Raw genomic sequence first — 18,035 nt, 5'->3', positions numbered from 1 at the left:
CTGTCTCATCATTGTAATATCGCACCTATCGCACACTTAACATATACACGCACGCGTCTCTCTCACGCACTTACTGTATGTCCCGATCCCTCACCCTGTGCTTGCGCGCGAGATCTTACTTAGAATCCTTACTTGAGTCTGTTTTCCGCAATATCGCGTCGCAATGTCCACCCTCCCAAATGCGCGAATCGTACGCACGATGCGTGCAGCATTGCTCGCACGCGTGTTTCACGCCCTCGATGCGTTGTTCGAATTTAGAACGCCTCCCTTCGGTTCCGCATCGCACATATCTTTGCCATCATAAATTCCTATGTATCATCATTAATTTTAATTAATGCGTATCGTAGTACGCGTATTTTTCGGGGCTGTCACAATCGGAACAGTACGTTATGCGTGAAAGGGATATCAAATGCGAATGTATTCTTGTCGATTAAGACTCATAAGGAATGAATGACATCTGCGGACGAGAGATAGCTAGATCTGGGACACCCTGTATACTTGAAAATAAGGTGTCGTGCGAAAGGTTAAACGGAGTTACGTGTGTGAGGATATAACGTTTCGTCTATTATAAAAGTCGAAGTTCAATTTCGGATCGTTATTATTATTAGATTCGTCGTCTCGAGCGTGTTATTGATTCGCGAAATTAAATTATCCGATTTAGAAATGGTACTTGAAGCCTTTTCGACTTGTCGATCAATCTATGAAGAGGAATGACATACAGCGATACCTCGCTATTCTTATACAGATTCTCCTAGATCTAGCCCGAAATTTTTTTATCTACGGATTTTTCACACTAATTTTTCGATCTTTTCCTTTTTTCTATATTCTACGATTTATTACACGCTTCGTAATAACTTCGTGTAACTTTTTTTTTTTTTTTTTTTTTATTTGAGATATAAATTTTGATGGATTAAAGGAAATGGTATCGGGGGTAAGCGAAGCTGGTCATGCAGATAACGAGAAATTTATTTCTCAGATAAATATTTTCCCTTTTCCTTCACGTACATAATATATTTTGTGGCAAAATACGAAAGTGTGGAACAAGTTTCTATGCTCTTCCGAAAGAAATCTCTTTCTTCGCGATGAATCTCTCATACTGGAAAGTGCCAAATTTATGGACGGCTCATTTTGAAGTCGTATAGGTCCCCTAAATCACACATATCCTGGACAGAGCGAGACGGGCCTTCGTGCAATAGATGATATGCGTATATATGCTCCTGGTGTACTTTACGTATGCTTTTCGACAGGTGGTGATTACAATCGGTGGACCTACACGAACGGATACGTGAACTCGCCGGCCTGGCACATGCATTATCGCGTGAACCAGGTGCGTAACGTAATGGTTCACGCAACACCACGCACCCTGACCAATCGATTCTTACCGCTGGTCCCACGTTGAGCGGGAAGCTATATACCGCACACAGTTTAGGCTTTAGGAAAGTACCACGCTACACATCAATGAGGCTAATAAACGCGCGACCGCACGCAAGAGGAGCGTAAAAAAAAAAAAAAGCGATATCGCTTGCGAAAACGAAATCCCTGAGCGTACCAGCTTCTATTCTCCGTTTTTTTTTTTTCCACCTTTGATTCATCGCCGAACATTATGTTTGCGATCGTTTGATTTTTACGCAGCACTTTTATATATATATATATAAAATTGTAACCCTATATATATATATATATATATAGGGTTATAATTTTTGTGGGGTGGAAAGGAGGGAGGGAGGTAGGAAATCACGAACATTATACGGGGTGAGATCTGTGTAATAAAGTATAGTGCTTAAAATCGTTGAACGATTTCCATTATATTGAGGGGAAAAAAAAAAAAAAGTTTTTTTTTTTTTTTACAAATATAATTGAGTTATTCGAGTGTAAAAAAATTAAAATGACGCGATAGCAGAATACAGGAAAACTATCGGAGAATTATTTTGATATCAGCGACAGCGCGGAGTGTGTTCTTTCGTAATATTTATATATAACATTATAATATATTTCTTTCGAGCGTTACATAACGTTCAAATCACTTCATATCATATAGAAACGTTTTCTCGAGAGATTCTGCCTTTTTTCTGTATCAGATTATTTTGAGAACTTTCCAGGACAGATACTTCGCTCGTGCGAATAAAGCGAACTGTCCTCTCTCTCTCTCTCTCTCTCTCTCTCTCTCTCTCTCTCTCTCTCTCTCTCTCTCTCTCTCTCTCTCTCTCTCTCGCACAATATAGTTATCGCTAATTGTATTATTTTCTCCAATTTTTCTCTTTGTTAGCATGTTTTTCCGCTTCATTAATACTATTTTTTTGTAACGAGATTTTTTGTCCTTAGAACTTAGACGTACTTTATAGCAACTCCCATTTCAGTCGCACTGTCCTATTTATATCAAAGATCCTTGTCATGTATTTTGCTCATGATAAAAAAAAAAGAATAGTCTGTTGTATAAAAAATATAAGTATTTCATCGAATTTTCATGTGACTTACGTGCACAAAATAGTATAATCCAGTAATCTTCACAATCTCAATGCATTCGCACCGCACTGTCGTATTGTTACAATTAGATCCTCTAGAAACGCGTCTTAATATATCGTTAAAATAATTCCGGGAGATTCTCAATCTACTTTTTATCAACTAAATATGCATATATAATTGTGTCAATTGATAACATATTTCCGATTATATATGTACGCGTATTAGCTGAATTTAGCTCGGAGAGAAGTTGCAAGATTATTTAGATTTCAGTAGTTTCGAGTAATCCACCCTCGAAAATATTACCCCTTCACGTTTTTGCATCAGTCGTATTAGTTCGTATACTCTATATATAGTCTATACCGTTTAATCCTGCCTCCCTGCCTAGAGCGTGCGTAGAGATGTGAATTTTATTCATAATTTATACATTTAATCGAACGATCGCCAATTGGCACGTTGATGGTACGCTATAAATTAGTATAAATGTTACGTATTCGCGAAAAGCAGTTCTCCTGAAAATTGAAAAAGAATCACGAGATAATTTTTTGGATTAGTAATACGTTGTGAAAATGAGTGAAGGCGCGATTTCGTTAGAAGTATTAAGAACAAATAACTGGCTAAAGGAATATTCATAAATTAGTTACGAATCTTGCGTATCCAAATTGAACAGTTTTGATTATTTTATATATACTGTTTTACGCCAAACTGTGATAGCGCGCGATAAGAGAAAAGAGAAATAATTCAGTAGGAGATTGCGAAATCCTTTCCCTCTCAATCGTTTCTTATTGTCACCTGCAAAAACGATTGGAGGAACAAGTAAAAGTGATCGTCTAAACTCACATCTCTGTTGCAGCGTGGTACTGAACGTTCCCGCATTTACCACTATATAACACATACACGCAAAACACACACGTCACACATACACGTCAAGTATTAACTTATTTAGGAACCTTTTTGGAACCATTACGTAGCGCCCCTGTCACGAATCACGAACGTATTTTGCCATCTGTCACAATGTTTCGTCACGTCAATCCCTGATCAAATATGTATAAAGCCCAGTCTCGATCACGTCACATATGTTCTCTCATTCAAGTTCTATGATCCTTATCACAATATATTTTTACAGTATATATATATCGTATATGTATGAACACCGTATAAAAAAATCATCTCCACGGTTTTTCTTCTCCTCAAAATTTATTCGAAGCTTACACCCATTTACTTCTAGTAGAAAAAGAAGAGACCCAGGATAGATACGAACGATTTTAGATATTCTGCCTTATAATAGGAAATTTTCAGCGTTCTCCTCTTCACGTTCGAAAGCCATTCTCAGTCAAGACGAAAGGAGCTGAAAATTTTCTATCGCGATATACAATACATATATTGTTGGACTCTTTTCCAAATGTTCGAATGTATGCTCTTCTCTGCTACAAATTCCCCAATAATTCTCATCACAATTACCATTTATTGTACGAATGTTCACGAATTTAGCAATAATAGTCTGATGCCTGGGGTAAGCGATAGAAGATTTCCGTAACTGGATGGATATTACCCTACTTCCTTTTTATTTTATTTTATTCTTTTTTTTTTTTATGAATTCTAGAGAATCGTTGCTTCGTGCTTCTTGCGGTATCGTATCTCGATAGCGGTTCAGGGGATCAATATATAAATATAACCCGAGCGTGACAGCCAAACGACTGTTATGTATCGAATAGTCAATCGCAGAGAAATTTTCAGCGGAGACATATTTTATAAATAGTTGACCCTACATTGCACGATATTGGCTTTAGGCAAGGATACAAATCACACGACCCGGATTTCTATTATGAAAAATCTTGCCACTTTTAAAGATTCTTTTAATAATACGCAAACAAAGCAGCGTAACCTCGCTAGAAGAAACACGCGTTTTCGTATTTTTCATACAAAATTTGCTGTTCCTTTTTTATTTTTAAAATTGATTAACGAAAAGAGACATCTTGCAATAGAGGGTTAAAATGACTTGCGTTGGGTCAGATTTCGTTCTGATGGAAGAAAACACTGTAACAATGGTTTAATTCTTCTGTCATTCTTCTGAAAACTAATCTAGAAATCGAGAAAGTTAAATTTTCTGTGGGACTTAATCCTTTGCATTCTTTAAAATGTATTCAGAACATTGGAAAAGCTTGGATTTTTAAATCTGCTGTAATTCGAAGCGCATTAGTAAATTCACATAGAAGGAATACTCAAGAAATGAGTTTCTGGCATAAATTTAAACGCTACTTCACCTAATGCTTGGATATATCACTCATATTATATACATATATGTTAACGTTTGAGCGATCTGTAAGACAAAAAGAGGAAAAGTTAATTTTGCCTAATACGCATTTTAGTCAATCATAACATAGAAAAAATGGAAATGGAAAAACTTTTGTCATTGGTAATTCACAAATGCACGTTAGAAAGCATTTTAATCAAACTTTTTTAATACATTCTATGAACTTAACATGTTTCTATTTATATCATTCACGTTTCTCTCACATGAAACACTACATTCCATTCTATGTGACAAATTCAGGATGCTATATAAATTCTTTATTTCCGAAAAAATAGTGCCAAATATTTTATAAATCGATTAATTATGATTACATTGAAATGTTCCCTTGAATTTTTTTTTTTTTTTTTTTTTTTTTTTTTTATATAAGCTCTACTGCATGTGAATATAAATGCACTTCATTTTATAGCTAAGGACGTGCATCGACGCGGTCAGTTGCCGCGTATTTTGGAATAAATTTGGCCGTAATCGTAATTTTAAAACAATATTTAGAAATAAGCAATTCATTAATTACTCTTACACAGAACTCTTTTTACTCTTCGGATATTCGAATTCGTTGAGAATATTTGTCACCTGTCCAAACGGCATATTCGGCTTGAAACTTTATTAAAAGTAAAAAAATCGACATTTATATATATATAAATATACACCAAATTGACAAGCCATCTTTTCTATACCGTTGCAAATGACAACGCAAAAGCGCATTGTGTTCCTATATCTTAATCTCTCAGTGTCAAACATTTTTATAAGACTGTCGATTTTAATAATAATATTTATATGAAATCCCCATATATAAGAAATCGAGTGTTAATTTATGTCACGTAGTATTCTCGTTGAAACTATTGTTTGTCTTCCAGTTTGTAATTTCGCTAATTACGTCGTTCCTTGGCTTTTAACACCTCGTCTCTTCAAATGGCTTGCCAGACTAGCGATAAACGAGTCCTTGAGAAAATCATCGACTTTTGACATGTAATCGCATGTTATTGTCCCAATGTAACTTCGAGCTCGTTAATCTTCCGTTTCCGGTCTGCAAAGACGACGTTACTCCGCGTGTCAACTGACTTTTCGATTTGTGAGAGTTCGAAATGTACGACGTTCGTATATACAGGATGCCCCATTGCTACTGAGTGTCCTCCTGTATCGTAAATATCTCTTTACCTTCCCTTGAATAACTTGGCTAATTTTTATCCAGATAAAATCAGTTTTGGAAATTTTCTGAGAGAAAAGATTCTATTACATCTCTTTTTTCAATGTGTTTCACTCTGAAAGAGCGCATCCTCGGAGATTAAAGACTCTATAAATCGTCGTTTTTAGATAAAATTCCGCGACTATCGAAGCTTCAATCGTCGAAGGTTGAACCAATCGTCATTTTTCTCTCATTGTTAATTCATCTTCTGAAGGGTCAATCGGCAGGATATGGTGGGACACCCTGTATACGCGCACACGCACACACGTGTATGCATGCATACATTATAATTCTGTACAATTAGAGAGAACCCGATTTAACGATCGGAATGACTCGTGGCGATGAGACAAGATAATTAAAGCAAGATACACCGTAGCAGTACGTCGGGGTGTCCGTCGTGTCGGCGTAACGCTCCTTCCCCCCCTCCCCGCTCTTCGCCCCCCATTTGTAATTTGTGTAACACTTTTTGATCGTTTATCGATATACCGTACACTTGTTAACGCTATATATATAATATAAATATAAATATATATAAAAAAATATATCTGTTTTACGCGGTGATTCTCCCCCCCCCCCCCCCCCCCCGGTTGAGACGCGCCGTCTCGTCGATTGATCCGATCATGTTCGAACGATATATCGGAGCTCGGTGGAGGGACGTGGGGGAATTACCAGCGTCCCCGAAAGACGAGAGCGGTATTCCAAGCGTAGGGAAATCTATTGTACATTGATTATTGATACATTAATTATGATAACAATAAATTATATACAAAGAACGTATCTGCGTCGGATCTGCGTCAATAATTTCGCTTTAGTTTTTCTCGACAGTTCGTTTTTTTTTTTTTCTTTGTTTTTCTCTCTCTCTCTCTCTCTCTCTCTTTTCAATTCGTTTTTCTCTCGTTTCCATTTTCATTTTGTCCGTCCACGCGCGGTTAGACTGACATTTTAATTTCGGACCCGATGTATGCGCCGTCCAAATGGTTGGTCTCTGCAATTTTTCTTCGTTTTATTACATAGTAATTTCTACGGATTGAATCCCCGTTTCTCCCCGATGTGCAATGCGACGTCCTTTTCTTTCTCTCTCTCTCTTTTTTTTTTTTTTTTTTATTCTTCATATCGTATCTTTTTACCGCAATGCCGGATTCGTCGCTCGACCGGATGGCAATATGTGTGAGTAATGCCCTTACAATGCCTGTCTGTGTAACTGTGGATATTACGATCTTTTTTTCTTCGTCGTTATATATTATTTCATAATTCGTTTCATTTAAGTAGCACGAATTCCCGTCGTTTAGTGCCGAGTCTGGGCTCTCCGTCGCATTTGCATCGACAGACAGACAGTATCTTAAATTATAGTTGCATAAATTTATTGCTGGGGGAAGAAGAATAAAATGATTAATAAAAATGACATATCTTGATATTGAATATCGTACTAAATAAATGTGTGATAAGACACATCTTTATAAACCTTTCGTTTCGAGATTTTAAGGATTTTGATTGTGAAAATGAAAATAGGAATCATATACATATACATATACACGATCTTGTTGCTGTATAAGACTATGATAATACGGCTATTAATTGAAGCAGCAAAGGTTTAATATATATATATTGTCAAGGCTTTATTCATGCAAATGCGTCACTGCCCATTCTCGTGTTTCAGTGATTTTTATGCCATTAGCTCTGATGCAAGATATAAGCGTTATAGCTTATTTCTAGATATGCTGTACAATACACTTTTTTTTTTTTTTTTTTTTTTTTTTCACACAAATTATATCGCATTCATCGTCTTCGTTTTCGACAAGTGGAAGCTCGATCAAAGACTCATTGCTTAAGAGGCTTTCCGTTGCAAATATCACGCGTCCTCGTCACGATGCTGTTATTTCCGCATGCGATTTGCGTTTTTTACGTCGATGAAATATAGAATGCGTTATGTAGATTTTCTCTTAGCATTAATTTTTATTCTTATAGCTGTTAATTTGCTTATTACTCATTAGAGCACATACGTTTATAGATGCGCTTAAGTATGAAAATGAAATTTTTCTCTCGCATACACTGTAACTTTGATTTCTTATTCGTCTATTCGAAAATTACTTATTCGCTTGTATATTGTCGCCCTACATATCGTCGTTTTCGTAGAAAAGATGGATCCCTTTTTTTATTCTCGGAAAATCACTGCACGTATCTCCTGCTTTGAGATTTTTAGAATTGTCAACCGCGAAACACGTGCCTTCATTTCAGCATAAATGCATTTTAATGTTTATACCAATACTTATCTCTTTGTATTATCGCTAAAATGGCCATTATACTTAAGATACGATAGAATTTTTAGCAAAATCTACGATAAAAAAATATCGAGTATAACAAAGAATTTTTAATGTTGCTTCAAAAAAAAAGCAGCAACGATCTTCAACGACGCGTTTGCTATAAATATCACAATGTCTGTTAATACATTGAAAGTATCACTGTTTCTCCGTGCATGTAGATCTTTACAAGTAGTGTATGTACAGATTCTATATAGTTATAGATACCATCTCGACTCACATGAAATAACTTTCCCGAAAGCTTTTGTCGTGTTCACATCGATCATCGATATCTTTTTTTTGAGCGCAATAGAGATTCATATTAAAAAAAAAAAAAAAAGAATAAAAGAGAATGCACCATAGCATGCGTGCATATATACATCACACAAGTCTTACATTTACATACATATTATTAAAATTTTTATCATTTTATTTTTCTCATCTTTCCTTTTTAGTATTTTGCGAAACTTCTCTCCCGGTCGTCTGACTGAAATCTATTTACAGATGTCGAAGTCGACAAGCAAGAGATATCTGATCAACGGGAGAACAATAATTCTGTGTACACCGCTGAAAAATCTTCGGATAAGCGAACGACAAACGGCGGGGTCGAGGTGAATAACGCGAGTGTCGTAAATTCACCAGATTTTAGCCCGATGAAAAACGCGCGAAATGGGGAAGCGGAGGAGACGGAAGTTAGAAAAACGAAGGTGAGTTCATCGTTTATATTGGCTATCATTATGTAATCTATTTTTGTATTTTTTGACAAAAATTACTATTTTTTTATTCCAGAGATGGCCAACTGATAAAGCCTATTATATAGCCAAGGAGCTCCTCATGACAGAACGAACGTACAAGAAGGATATGGATGTTATTAATGTGGTAAGTAAAAAGTTATTGCTAGAGGAAGCTAACGAGAAATGTTCGAGAAGAAAATTAATTTTTCTTAAATCCTTGAAAAAAAAATCAGAGATACGAATCGTGTCTTTATGCGCAGTGGTTCCGGGAGGAAGTTTCCAGAGAAGCAGAATTAGAAGGGGAATCGGTGGTTTCTTTAATCGAGCTACTTGCCGACGTGCACGGTCCGTGCCTTCAAGAGATGGAGGCACGCCTGGCACGCTGGGAGAGCAACGCTCGTCACAATATCGGCGACTTTTTGTACAATACGCTCTTGAATATCCTGCCTCTCTACGACCAGTACCTCGAGAATCTAATTCCTGTATTGGAAAAAATGGAATATTCCATGCGGACGTCGCGACGCTTCGACCAACTCTGCCGGGATTTCGAATCGCAGAAGCATTGCTATCTGCCGTTGACTTCTTTTCTTTTGAAACCTTTACAACGATTATTGCATTATAACAGTATTATTGACAGTAAGTATGGATTAATATCGATTATCCAGTTTTCAACGTAACTCTTAATTTCTCACACGGTGATGTTGCTCTTTTAGGATTATTAGATCATTATCCAAAAGATCATACCGATTTTGAGGATTGTTTAGCAGCGAGAGATAGACTTGGCGAGACGTTACTCGAGGGACTCACAATTATAAACCAAGCGGTAAGAGAAAATTATCGCGCCATTTATTATACGAGAATATATTATATTATTAAAATGGTTCAGAAAAAATTAAAATTAAATTGTTTTAATGTTTCTAATTTGTTTTTCATCATTGCAGGAAAACCTGGTACAATTATGCGAAATGCAACGGGATATTATTGGCTTTGACAATCTAGTGCAAGAAGGTCGAAGGTTTATTAGACAAGGATGCCTACAGAAGTATAGCCGTAAAGGTTTTCAACAACGTATGTTCTTCTTGGTAAGTCTTTTGCATATTTCTCATCAAGAGTGTGATACAACGCGACGAAATTAATATCGCGTTTATCTTCACAGTTCTCGGATGTGTTATTGTATACACTCCGTACTCAACAATCAACGCAATGCTTCCGTGTACATGGTCAACTATCATTGAAAGGAATGAAGATTCAAGATGCAGATAATAAGACTGGGACGGATTTCGCGTTTATTATTGACGGACAAGGAAATCAGTGAGTATCAAGTTTCTCGCATTATATTGCATAATTAAGAAGATAACAGTGAAGAGATACTAATGATCGTTAAAAGGCCATATATTATTGAGAAATCAACTAGCTAAACTAACTTTATTGAAGCGCACGTTTGATAAATTTACCGCACGTTTAAGCAATATCCAGATAATAATGAAGCAACGCGCACGTACATGCAATAATATGCTGTATCAAATTACTATACGTATATTGTTTCATTTGGATACTGCTTAAACGTGCGTCAAATCAATGTGATGCGTCCTTATGTTTTTTTATCGCTCGCGTTTATGATTACACTCTCTTTAATTTGAATCATTATATTTCTGCAGGTCGTTAACAGTTGCAGCAAGTAACGAAGAAGAGAAAGAAAGGTGGATAGAAGATTTGAACATGGCTATAATGCAAGCTGATGCATCAGATGCCAAGTTGCCGTATTTAAGTTTAAAGTCTTGTAGTGAGTAATCATTAAGCAATACAAAAAATTTTTTTATCGAATGAAAGTAAAAAGATTCTATTTAAACCTTCTCTTCTTTTATACAAAAGTTTTAGGTTCAGCCGATGAAGTGGGAGATGGTGTAGGACTAGAAGTAGATCGAACTAGTTGCGGAGGTGCAAAAGCTTCACAACGTAGCAATACTACAGTTCATGTTTGCTGGCATCGCAATACAAGTATTAGTTACAGCGATCAATTACGAGCATTTCAGGTATGTTAGAATTCTGAATTATATATGTATCACACACACACACACACACACATCTTTTTCATTGTGCGAGAGATTTGTATATTCTATATAAAAATGAATCAACATATGTTTCAGAATCAGCTTAGTGGATTTCTCCTACGGAAATTCAAAAATAGCAATGGTTGGCAAAAGCTTTGGGTTGTATTTACCAACTTTTGCTTATTCTTCTATAAGTCTCATCAAGACGACTTTCCCTTGGCTAGTTTGCCATTATTAGGATATACTGTATCCACACCATCGGAAAAAGATGGGATTAATAAGGACTTTGTATTCAAGCTACAATTCAAGAATCATGTATATTTCTTCCGAGCAGAAAGTGATTATACTTTTGGAAGGTAAATATGTAATATATTCTTATAATTTAAAAAACTTTGTTATATATAAATATATGATTATTGATCATATATTTAAATTTTTGTCTTATATATTATGGTTTAAGAAAAATATAATAAACTTACTTTTTTTTTTTTTAGATGGATTGAAGTCATTCGAAGTGCAACTCAACAGAGCCATATGCCCACCAGCATAAATGGAAAAGAAGAATATTAGAATTGAATCTATGCAAGATAATTAAATAATTATTAAGAAATGAACCATTTATTAAAGAATTGTGCTATATAATATGATTTTAAGATGGTATGTAATGAGAAAGTCTAAATCTTTGGCCTTATTATACATGAAATCAAAAATCGCGCGTATGTGTATCTTGGATTTTATATCCGATCAAAATTAATCAGTTCTCTGGAAGAATAACTCATGTTTAATTACATCTTTTACTATTATATAAATTATGAATTTACACACTAGTAATATCTTGCAAGCATTTATTAAAACTAACTTTTTAATCATAATTCTTTTAATATTGTATTTCTAAGCTTGAATTATTCTTCTAGAGAGCTTCACAATTTTGAAAACAGTTAAAAATTATAATACAGATAATAAATATAACGATAGAGATATTATAGAAATAGAAAATTAGAGACAAAAACATAAAGAGATTTTATGTACAAATTGCAAAATTTTTTGATATGTGATTTTTATGCTTTTAATATAAACTTAGTGACTGGTATTAAATATATTTAATGACGAGAATCTCAATATTATATCACAAACTTGTGGAGAATATTATTCATAAAAGAGAATATACATATATAAAAATAAATAAAAATTTGTAAATACATATTTACACATATATATCACAATCGCATTTGTTTAGAAATTTTTTATTGAAACTTTTTTTATATCTGTTCTATATTGGGCGATATTTGCCTGGATAATTCGCAATCGATCATAACGATATAAAAGTATACAATGTATTTTTAGACATTTGTCTTTAACAAGAAAGATTTTGTTATAAATTTTATGCATTATACATAGTTGACTGAGTCTGCGCTATTATTCAATGTATATAAAATGGATATAATATTAGAATTGTATCTAATAATATATTTACATTAGCAGTACTTTTTCAAGATGCATTTTGTTATATAACATACACAAAGATTTAGTGACATTATCGCAAGATCAAAACACACGTATTAATATCGGATCAATTTTATAATCGAATCTATGTAATCAATCATTGTCTTCAATAAGATAATAATATAATACGGATTTTTCTTTTTGTAAAATCTAATTTAAGTAGAATGCATAACATAAGAGTTATGTTGTAAGTTGTAGATGCACTATAAGAAGATGCTTATAATTTTATTCAATTTTTAGTAAATGGTGCCATCGCGATTTTTATAATTAATACGACATAGTATCTGCAAAGAGACTGGGAGAAATTTTTTTGTAAGATGGCACGATATTGTATAACACTACATAACAATATGTTTTTGCTATCTCTATTGTGCGGCTATTTAAATGACGGCATGTGTACACCCCGTCCAGCCTAAATAATAAATCAAAGATATAAATAATTATTAAATTAGTCGTTAAACATTTGATTATAATTTTGTATTGTATAAAAAAAACGGAAATGTATTAATCTAATTAAATGTCTTTTTATGAACAAAAGACATTTAAGAAGACGTGTTTTAATTTTTTATATCATTTAGGGAGATTGTTTGTTGTGTAATTTAGATTATAATTAATATATAACATGAAAGAGAAAAAAGAGAACTAGAATTATATATATAGTAATCGTTAAAATAAAAAGCTATAAATATATATATTTAGAAATGAAAGCTTATACACAGATGCTTCATGGTATAAAAATATATCTACATAGAGATTTGTTTAAGATAAATCATAGACTGGTTTCTAAACCTCTACTTTGCCTCATCAAATATCTAATGTACAATACTTGCTGAGCGTTCAACAATCTAACAGATAGTATAACACTGTTGTAGTATGAGATTAATGTATAATATTATTGTAGTATGAGAACAAGAGATTTCCTTTGCTATCTGCTTCATCAGATGGGGAAGTATCATTATTGAACGACATTATGAAAATTACACTTTATAACATTTATAGATTTAAATCAAGATACTTAGAGTTAAGACAAAAATTAATTCAAATATTATAACAAGAGCATATATATAACAAGAGTATACTTGCTTCTTGTTTTAATTGCGGAAGATGCAAATAAAAAGGACAGACTTATATCTGCAATAAAATTACGATATTATAGTATATAAATACAATAATAAAATCAGTAGGAAAAACCATGAGGAATATACTGTGTTCTAGTGAAATCAAAGTGTGTTAGGTAGAATTTGCATGAAAATATAAGATATATGTAATGTTTGCTATAATAGATTCTCTATACAATATTGGTTCTCTTACAGTAACTTGCCAATTTTAAGAAATCGTTTTTTTGTTCAATCAATATATCGTAATAGTCAATATATTTCAAATACATGTATCTTCCACCAATAAATCCGTTGTATATTTCACAAGAAGTACAGCTTTTCTCAGCTTTTATCTTCTATGACCAAGATAAACGAATGAATGTAACATTATAATTATCCTGTTATCAGCATATTTTGTTGCAATAAACATATCAATAGGATTGCGAATATTTCTTTTTTTTATATTAATATTAATATGGAATATTTCTTAAGATATAGGATTTTTTCTTTTTTTTGTGGGGACTTTCCACATATTTGATGTTGTACTTTTTGTAATTTCTGTTACTATTCTATAGTAAATTATCCAGAGATGAAATGATTACTTTCAATAATGTCATACAACAGAATATTATTTATCATGCCTCTTCTAAAGCAGGTATAATTAAAAAAAAACTGGTTTATAGAGTTGAGCCTATATTACATAACTACTTTGACTGCTTCGGTGAAACATCTTCTGATGAAATTTATTGTACAAGATATCTAAAAAGGATATTATTTTTCTCTGTATAGATTCGGAAATATCTATATTAAAGATTAAAAATAAAAATAAATAATAAGATCTTCTTCGATTAATTTTAAAAGATTTTACATAAATAAAACAGATAATATGTATATTATATATAATATATTCAAAATATTCAGCAGAGCTATGTACAAATGATGATCGTATATCCTCGAAAATTTTGCTTCTTTTAAGTCGTATCCAATTTATTTAAAGCTATTTGATACAGTTGAAAATTTTATTAAAAAAGGATTGACTAAGTTATATTATATTTTATATTTGGTGGTTTCAAGACATCTTGTTTACTAACATTGAGGATTGATCCTCTAGGAAATAATATCATATTTCTTGATTGAAATTTCGCGCAAGAAGCGAGTGATTGTGACTCAATCTTGAAAGTTGGATGATGATATATTTTTTAGTTTACGATTATAATAAAATTGTACTTACAATTAGAATAATTTAATTTTTAGAAATTCATGATTGACAAAATGTAAGAACAGATATATTTATAATTGATCCTAATTAAAACTGACGAAAAACTTTTCATATACTTTATAAAAAGCGTATGACGCAAATAAAGAAAACGCAACTAGTATAATCAGTATAAATCATATAACAACAAGTAGTAATTATTATGTTACTCTTTAATGTAGGGATGTATTCTATCGGAATCATTAAAAAAAGATTATACGTAATACATATAACTCATATACTTTTTTGTTTTTACCGTTTCGAAGATTATACAACGTACACATTGAGATAAATAAAGATATAAATTGCTAATTATTCGTAATTATTTATAGTAACGCAAAAAGTATTAGTAACAGTTAGCTTCCGCAATTGGCGATTATCATTTGTAATAATCGATTTATTCGTTTTCTTTTCATATATACATTTATGTTGCAGCTAATTTTCTCGCCGGAAGTTGAAAAAACTGGAAATCACGGTATTTCCATTTCATATCTTGAGGAAAAAATATATTTGGATTCCCGCAATTATATTCCAGGATGAATTTCAAGATGTTCAACGATATTCGACAATTGCTTCTTCGATATCAGCAAAAACGATCGCTTATAATCGACGATGAAAAACTATAATGTTCGACAATCATATTGTTTTGTCCATAATAAATTTATACTCATCAATCGCACGCGCGCGCGTAATCTTCTAATCGCATGTTAATCGCTAATCACATATATCACATTATATTTGTATATTTTATATTTGATGAAATAGTTTTCTGTAACTTGAAGACTAAGAAGAGATATAGTTTTAAGATTTTATTTATCTGTTTTCATCTTGACTCCTTTTGATCTAGAAGAAACAATGGCCGTAATGATATAAATCGATCGATTTTATTGTCTTTTAATGGTGAGAATTTTAAATTCAGGTTGATTATGTACATTATTTTTGTACAAGATAAAAATGCTATTATATCAAAAATATCGTCTATCTATTTGGATTTAGATAGAAAGATAAATAATTAAAGAGAGATTATAGATTCTTTAAAAAAATTGTTTTCCGCGCGCATTTATTCTTTAGCATCATTATTTCCTGATTACATGCACATACATTATCATTTATTAGAAATACAATTTGCGCCAAGTGAAATATAGCGATCAGGTCAATCTAAGTTAATATAGCGGAGGTTATCGTAGATTCATTTGATACAAACGAATGACGACTTTTGGATTGAGAGCAATCTAATTATTAGTTACTTAAACAAATATTTCTTCTCGTATGTCTCATGCACTTTATGCTAAGTATGCAGATCATAAATCACTGTAAGTAAATTTAAAAAACACTGATGACGGAAGAGCGACAAACTATCGCTTGATTTTTTAAAAATTATTTATATATATATATGCGTTATTTTTAAATAAATTATTATTTCTAAGTAAATAGATTAGCGTAATCTTTTAAGTCAATTAAGATTTGTTACTTTCCATTCGATTTAATTCCAATAATATATGAAATTGTAAAAATATTATGATTCAGAAAATTCTTAGAAAATAATTAAAAAATTTATCTTGTTTTAGCTTGTTAGTCATTCTAACTAATATGATATTTTCTTAACTTAAAAGTAATTAATGGCTGAAATATTTTGCATTATAAATTGATGAAGCGATAGCATTTCATAAAAGTTTGTATAATCGATTCCTAACTCTGAGAAATCTGCGGTTATAACAGATTGCAATAGTTTTGCAACATAAATTAGAAAACATTTTATCTCTCATGAATACGGAGAATATACATTTTACAGTTAATCTTCTTCTTATATCTTAATTCATGTTTTTTTAATGTGCACTTCGCGGAATATGTGCACATTTTGCAGAAACATATACATATATGTACAATTACATACAATTATTTAAAATCTAAATAAACTGCGCAATTTGTGTGTATTTTATTCTTTATTACATACATTTTGATTAATAATTAAATGAAGATGTGTAAAGAACGCTTTAATAATCTTTAAGAAATATTTTTACGTTTTTACCTCGTAATATTGTATTTATATTATAGAGATAGCTTTTATGTTGGAAATTTTGGATTTAAATAAAATTTTGGATTAAAAACAATAATATATGTGTGAATTTTATGTTCTAATATAAATTTTTTTCTCTTTACATTGTACCGATTGTTCTTCTTCATATGGAATTTTTTTGTGAAAATAGGCAGATTATGATTATCACTTTGATAAAATAAATAATTATGTATTATTAGCGATTATATCAAATGATAAATCTTTAAAATGGCATTGAAGCTCATCGAGAAAAATCCGCTGGAAGTTGCAAACGGCCTTCGTAAAACGCTTTGCATTATCAATTTATAATAGATGTGTTATCTCCGAAAATTGTTTGACAATTAATCATTAAATCATTGGTAATGTCAATGACCAATTTCACTCCTATCGAGTAATGCTTTCTTATATTATTTTTCACTGTTTAATTCATGAGCTATCGATCATATGTGTATGTACGCATTTATTACATTTTTATATAAATAACATCTATATGTGTGTCTATATATATTACATTGTGTTTATAACAATAGCCAGACAATGTATAAATAGTAATGATAATGCAATAATCACAAAAGAAAGTTGCTTTATCTATACGATTCTGTTACCTGTCGATACATCATGATTAAATCTCTTGTTTCAGTAACTGTCTATAATTGCCTGGCCTTCATGAGCATCGTTTATTTGAATCATACAATATAACAGTCTTTTACTATAAATAACTTTATTAAAATAAAAAATTCCTGTTTTCCATACTTCTTTGAAAAGAAGCGTTTAATCTATGCGATAATACTAAAATTATTGTTTTAACATAAATGATTTTCAGGAGATTTTTATATGAATATACTTAATATATACTATTTAATTAATTTTATAAATTTCTTCTTAAAATAACGAGACAGACTCTCTTTTTGTCTAAGGATAGTTTTTTAAAACAAATTTGTTTTACATTGTTTTGTATTATATAATACCATAAAAAAAAACTAATTTATCAATGTCAATTACAGGATAGACAAGAGTGAGAAGATCTGCGATGACAGACCCATATCCCGTTCAGGATATATACATATATCCATCGCCGATTATCT

At 32.1% G+C, this 18,035-nt stretch overlaps 1 protein-coding gene across 5 annotated transcripts in view; it reads left to right on the top strand.

Annotated features, from left to right (window-relative positions):
- LOC138937296 (FERM, ARHGEF and pleckstrin domain-containing protein 1) overlaps window positions 1-14,096 on the top strand; it is a 34,962-nt gene extending 20,866 nt beyond the window's left edge. The window contains exons 12-21 of one of the 5 annotated variants that reach the window (XM_070303427.1): window positions 8,759-8,961; window positions 9,044-9,133; window positions 9,249-9,624; window positions 9,702-9,811; window positions 9,930-10,070; window positions 10,145-10,299; window positions 10,647-10,771; window positions 10,861-11,021; window positions 11,136-11,395; window positions 11,534-14,096. In XM_070303427.1, coding sequence (XP_070159528.1) covers window positions 8,759-8,961; window positions 9,044-9,133; window positions 9,249-9,624; window positions 9,702-9,811; window positions 9,930-10,070; window positions 10,145-10,299; window positions 10,647-10,771; window positions 10,861-11,021; window positions 11,136-11,395; window positions 11,534-11,609 — 1,697 coding nt within the window. In that variant the 3' untranslated portion in view covers window positions 11,610-14,096. Of the gene's footprint in view, window positions 1-1,247; window positions 1,844-8,758; window positions 8,962-9,043; window positions 9,134-9,248; window positions 9,625-9,701; window positions 9,812-9,929; window positions 10,071-10,144; window positions 10,300-10,646; window positions 10,772-10,860; window positions 11,022-11,135; window positions 11,396-11,533 lie in introns of those variants that run through there. The other 4 variants (XM_070303428.1, XM_070303430.1, XM_070303429.1 and 1 more) reach the window with 4 other exon arrangements.
- The last annotated feature ends 3,939 nt before the right edge of the window (window positions 14,097-18,035 follow it).

This window comes from Polyergus mexicanus, unplaced genomic scaffold (genome assembly GCF_030449975.1).
Source record: "Polyergus mexicanus isolate NDT 795.1 unplaced genomic scaffold, iyPolMexi1.0 SCAF_10, whole genome shotgun sequence".
Taxonomy (NCBI): domain Eukaryota; kingdom Metazoa; phylum Arthropoda; class Insecta; order Hymenoptera; family Formicidae; genus Polyergus; species Polyergus mexicanus.
Note: the sequence above shows the minus strand (reverse complement) of the source record. Positions and strands in the feature narration are given on the sequence as shown.